Consider the following 5,620-nt stretch of genomic DNA (forward strand, 5'->3'; position numbering starts at 1 on the left):
CTGCTTATTTCTAGAAATATACATTTGTGCTTCCTTAGAACTTAAGAGATAGTATCCAAGGACATGAGTAGCCCTGAAGGGGAGAGAGGTATAAGTTTTTCAGGGAAAGTAATAAAAAATACCCTTTTGTCTTTTCTAGCCATGATGAAATTGCTGCAATTATCTCTAAAGTGCCCTTAGAGGAGAACTACCTGAAGAATGTGGTCAAGCAAATCTACCAAGACCTACTTAAGGACTGAAAGCTTTCCCGTAAGACCCACAGACCACAGCTATAACAACAAAGGAATAGAGGCAAACACTTATAATCTCAGGATTCCAGTGAGAGAAGATCAAGGCTAGCCTGGGCCATCTAGGAGACCTGGTTGAAAAACAAAATACTCAAATGATATATCAGGGTCAATATTGATATTTATCTTTTGTCTTAACATTATATAAAAGTAGCAAAATTCTGCCGGGTGGTGGTGGTGCACACCTTTAATCCCAGCACTTGGGAGGCAGAGGCAGGCGAATTTCTGAGTTCGAGGCCAGCCTGGTCTACAAAGTGAGTTCCAGGCTATACAGAGAAACCCTGTCTCGAAAAAAAAAATAAATAAATAACAACAACAACAAAAAAGAACCAGCAAAAAAAAAAATTAGCAAAATTCCTCCTGATGATATCATAGTTAATTTGTATCATTAGTTTTAAAATACCTAGTTGAAAATGATGAGGTCTCAAATAGCATGTTATCTGCTTGCTATTATCCTTATACCCAAGATTAAATGATCAAACATGTGAGAAAATTTTCCTAACATAGCTTGTTGATGGACCACTTATCTTGTGTGTATAAAGCCCTGTTTTTTAAAAAGTCTAAAGTTGTGCTCTTGTCTTAATACAAGCTCTAAGGGGTAACATTTATAAGGAGGTAGCACACAAAGATTAAGCCTTTCCTCTTTTTGGGTTTTTTTGGGGGGGAGGGTGTTTGGTGTTGTTTTTGTTTTTGGTTTGGTTTGGTTTTTGTTTTTTTTCGAGACAGGATGTCTCTGTGTAGCCCTGGCTGTCCTGGAACTCACTTTCTAGACCAGGCTGGCCTCAAACTCTGAAATCTGCCTGCCTCTGCCTCTGCCTCTGCCTCTGCCTCTGCCTCTGCCTCTGCCTCCCAAGGGCTGGAATCAAAGGCGTGCATCACCACTGCCTAGCTAATCATTTCCTGTTATCTAGAGCTGTGTATTTATGGGTTTTGCCTAGCAGATATGTCTAGAGTAGAAACACTTCTATCAGGTTCTGGTAGTACATATCTATGGCTGCGGATACTCAGATGACCGAAAGAGGAAGACCACATGATCTCATGACTTCAAGATGAGCGCGGTCAACATAGTGAGGGAGATTTGTCTCAATAACACCAACAGAACATATCTATTCACGACTTATTCATTCTTCTCCAATTCAGAAATGCTGTTTTAAAAAAACACTCAACTTTTGGAATGGTTGCCATCTTTTCTTGCAAGTCTTAGTATTTTCTTTACAGTGTTTATTGTTTTCTCTTTCTAATGTATATCCTTTTTATTTCTAATGTATACTCTTTCTAGGAAAAGATCATTCATTTTGGCCTGATATATTATGTAAATATATGAATATTTTATATGTGTAACGTATGTGGTAATGAAATAATTTGCCTTCGGTAATAGGTCATTTCCTTATCTATAAAGAATGCCTTACAGGCCGGGCGTGGTGGTGCACGCCTTGGTTTTGTTTTGTGAGCCTAGCCTTTAAAGGCTGAGCCATCTCTCCAGCCCGGTTTTGTTTTGTTTTGTTTTGTTTTGTGTTTTTCGAGGCAGGGTTTCTCTCTATAGCCCTGGCTGTCCTGGAACTCACTCTGTAAACCAGGCTGGCCTCAAACTCAGAAATCTGCCTGCCTCTGCCTCTCGAGTGTTGGGATTAAAGGCATGCGCCACCACACCTGGCTTTCTGAAACCACACTTTTACTCATATACAAGAACAATATATAGATTGTTTAATAAATTAATAGTATTGTCTCTGAGGTAGACAAATGTGAACAGACTTTCCCCTACATGCTAGTCAATTCCTAATCATGGTAACTTTTGTTTCTTTTATATTTAATTCTAAACTGTGTTTACATCTTAAAATTAATTTATCTTAAATTTTTACTTTTTATATTATGGTAAAGTCCTTTTAGTCCCACAAATGTTTTTATCTTTTTTTTTTTTTTGAAAGTTTTTACTTATGGTCTATACATCAAAAGGTTACACACTCTTTTGACTTAGAAATTAAGCCAGATCACTTCTCGGCCTCAAGAAATTAAGCAAAGATACCTGTAAAAAACTTGTAAAGTCATCAGTATGGTTTGTTTCCTATGAAATTTAATTCATCCTTTTTCCTGTATAGCTAAAATTTAGAGGTTTTATTTTTTTCTTTAAACTTGAAAAAACTGCTCCAAGAATTTCTCTTATAATGATGGTGTCTGGTTTTTTTGGCTTTGGATAATGTAATTATGTTTATATGGGTGTTTGTATTTTTCAATATTTACAGTTTTGGCAAATTTTATATATTCTAAGTTTTTCTTTTTTTTCATTATTAAAGTACATTGATTACTTGTAATCCTTTATAATTAGTATCTCTATTAAGAGTACTCTGTAGTGGGGCTGGAGAGGTGGCTCAGCAATTAGTACCTACTGTGTCTAGCAGCTTTAATCCAGCTTTCATCTCAGGAAACAGATGCTGATGAATGCCCGAGTTCAAGGCTGGCCTGGTTTATAGAAGGAGTTCCAGGACAGCCAGGGCTACACAGAGAAACCCTGTCTCGGAGAGGAGAAGGAAAACAAACAAATAAACACTTGCTGGTCTTGTAGAGTTAGTTCCCAATATCCACGTGATAGCTCATAACTGTCTATAACTCCAGTTCTAGCTCATGCAATAACTCTTCCAGCCTCCATGAGCACTGGGCTCTAACAAGGCACACATGCCTACACTGGCTACAACACTCATACACATGAAATTAAAATGAGTCTTTTTTTGTTTTGTTTTTTGGTTTTTCAAGACAGGGTTTCTCTGTGTAGCCCTGGCTGTCCTGGAACTCACTTTGTAGACCAGGCTGGCCTCGAACTCAGAAATCTGCCTGCCTCTGCCTCCCAAGTGCTGGGATTAAAGGCGTGTGCCACCATGCCCGGCTGTTTTGTTTTGTTTTAAGGGTATTTTTGCCTGGTGTAGTGGTGCAGATCTTTAATCCTAGCATTCAGGAGGCAGAGGCAGGTGGATCTCTGAATTCAAGAGACCAGCCTGGTCTACAAGAGCCTAGTCCCAAGGATAACTAGAGCTATACAGAGAAACCCTGTCTCCACAAAATCAAACAAAAACATATATTTTGTAGAAGGTGGCTGGTGGTGCAGATCTGTAATTCTAATTATTTGGGATACTAAAGAAGATGTGTTAGCCGGGTGGTGGTGGCGCAGATCTTTAATCCCAGCACTTGGGAGGCAGAGGCAGGTGGATTTCTGAGTTCGAGGCCAGCCTGGTCTACAAAGTGAGTTGTAGGACAGTCAGGGATACACAGAAGAAATCCTGTCTCGAAAAAACAAAAAACAAACAAACAAAAAAAGATGTGTTGTATGTTTAAGGCTAATCTGAACTACAAAAGTAACTTTTGGACCAGCCTGGGCAACTTAGTGAGACTCAATCTTAAAAAGTAAAAGGAGGACTGCAGTGGAGCCTGGTGGTAGAGCATTACCTAGCAGGCACACACAGACAGACACACACACACACATATACACATGCTTAACCTTCAGTATTACCAAACAGAAAAGGGAAAATACATTAGCCTTTTGATGTGGCACAAGTCTGTAATGTCTGTCCTTGAAACCTCAAAAGGTCATCTTTAGCTACATGACAAGTTCGATGACAGCCTGGATACAAAAGTTGCTGTCTCAAAAATCAAATAATTAAGAATTAAAAGCTAGATGGAGCTAGTGATTTAACTTATTTGTTAGAATGCTTCTCTGGTATAGGAGATCTTAAATTTGATTCCAAACCCTATAAAATAAAAGCAAGACTTAGTTCATAGAGAGTTTTTCAGGGTCAACCTGGACTACATTAGAGCCTGTCTCAAATAACAAGAAAAAAGGAGGAAAGGGGGGAAGAATTAGGAGCTCAGCTGAGAATGGTCCCCCATTCCTATAATCCCAGACTCAGAAGCAGAAGCAATAGGGTCTTATAGTGAGATTATCTGACAAGAAGGACACATGAAAATGGCCCAGCAGGTAAAGGCATATGCTCCCAGGCCTAATGACTTAAGTTTGGTCTCTGAAATACACATGGTTCAAAGGAGGAACCAATACGAAGTAAACAAATAATTTTTTTAAATTAAAACAGGAGAGTGATGATTGGAGTTAAGAGTTACAATGGGGGGGATAAAATATGGATTGTAAAAATAAATTAGTTAATTAAAAAAAATTTTTTTAAAAGTTACAACTGACTGCCTTGTGCTGGAGAGATAGTTCAGCTATTAAGAGCATTAGCTGCTCTTGTAGACCTGGGTTCAATTCTCAGCACACTTCCTGTAACAACTGTTCCAAGGGATACGATGCCGTCTTCCAACCTTCACAGGGACCAGGCACACATTTGGCAAACAAATATAAAAGCCAGAAGAGGCTGGCAGAAGGATGATGGGGTCCAGTAGATGGAGGATTAGTGTCCAGGGGACAGGCGTGGGATTGGAGAGAGATGGATAAGGCAGTTGAGCCAGAGAAGATTGTTAGGAGACAGGAGGAGAAAGGACAATGCACTAAAAGAAAAATAAATAAAAGCTACAGAAACTTTTGTTTTTTATTTTTGTTGTTGTTTGTTTTTTGTTTTTCGAGACAGGGATTCTCTGGCCCTGGCTGTCCTGGAAATGACTCTGTAGACCAGGCTGGCTTCAAACTCAGAAATTCGCCTGCCTCTGCCTCCCAAGTGCTGGGATTAAAGGCGTGCGCCACCACACCCAGCTTACAGAACTTTATATGTAGACTATGCTGTCCACAAATTCAGAGACCCATCTCCCTCTACCTCCCAAAATGTTTCCTGCCTATAATCCCAGCACTTGAAATGTGGACACAGGTGATCAGGAGTTTAAAATCAGTATCTCCTGTAAGTGTTCCTTGGATGGAAGGATATCCTGGGAGGGAAGGGATGAATCCAGGAGTGGTTGCCTCTGTTCCTGGGAGAGGATAGGGGCACTAGACAAGGCGGTTGGGGGCAGTGTATATAGAATTTCATAGAGGGCGGGGCTTTTCAGGGCAGAGATTTTGATTTGAGAGTTGATAAGACTTCAAGTCCTGGGTTTGGGGAGCTCAGAGACTGGTCGGTTTACCTGTCCTTGGTTTGGTGGCTTTGGTGCAGAGATTGGTAGGTTTTCTGGCTCAAGGATTGGTGGCTTTTTTTCACCCTCTTTTTTTCTGCATCAGGTTCATGGGTTAGGAATGGAAGTCCTTCCCAGATGCAGGTGGCTTTGGCTAAGGTACCACCTCTGTGGAGCTACTCAGAAACACTGGCCGGGCGTGGTGGTGCACGCCTTTAATCCCAGCACTCGGGAGGCAGAGGCAGGCGGATTTCTGAGTTCGAGGCCAGCCTGGTCTACAGAGTGAGTTC

General features: G+C 40.5%; 1 protein-coding gene across 4 annotated transcripts in view; it reads left to right on the top strand.

The window, feature by feature from the left end:
* Knl1 (kinetochore scaffold 1) overlaps nt 1–5,620 on the top strand; it is a 64,898-nt gene that overhangs the window by 58,171 nt on the left and 1,107 nt on the right. For 3 of the 4 annotated variants that reach the window (XM_029484719.1, XM_021156286.2, XM_021156288.2), the window contains exon 24: nt 140–458. In XM_029484719.1, the coding sequence (XP_029340579.1) occupies nt 140–239 (100 nt within the window). In that variant the 3' untranslated portion in view covers nt 240–458. Of the gene's footprint in view, nt 1–139; nt 459–5,620 lie in introns of those variants that run through there. The other variant, XM_021156287.2, reaches the window with a different exon arrangement.

The sequence above is a fragment of the Mus caroli genome, chromosome 2 (assembly GCF_900094665.2).
Source record: "Mus caroli chromosome 2, CAROLI_EIJ_v1.1, whole genome shotgun sequence".
In the NCBI taxonomy this organism is placed as follows: domain Eukaryota; kingdom Metazoa; phylum Chordata; class Mammalia; order Rodentia; family Muridae; genus Mus; species Mus caroli.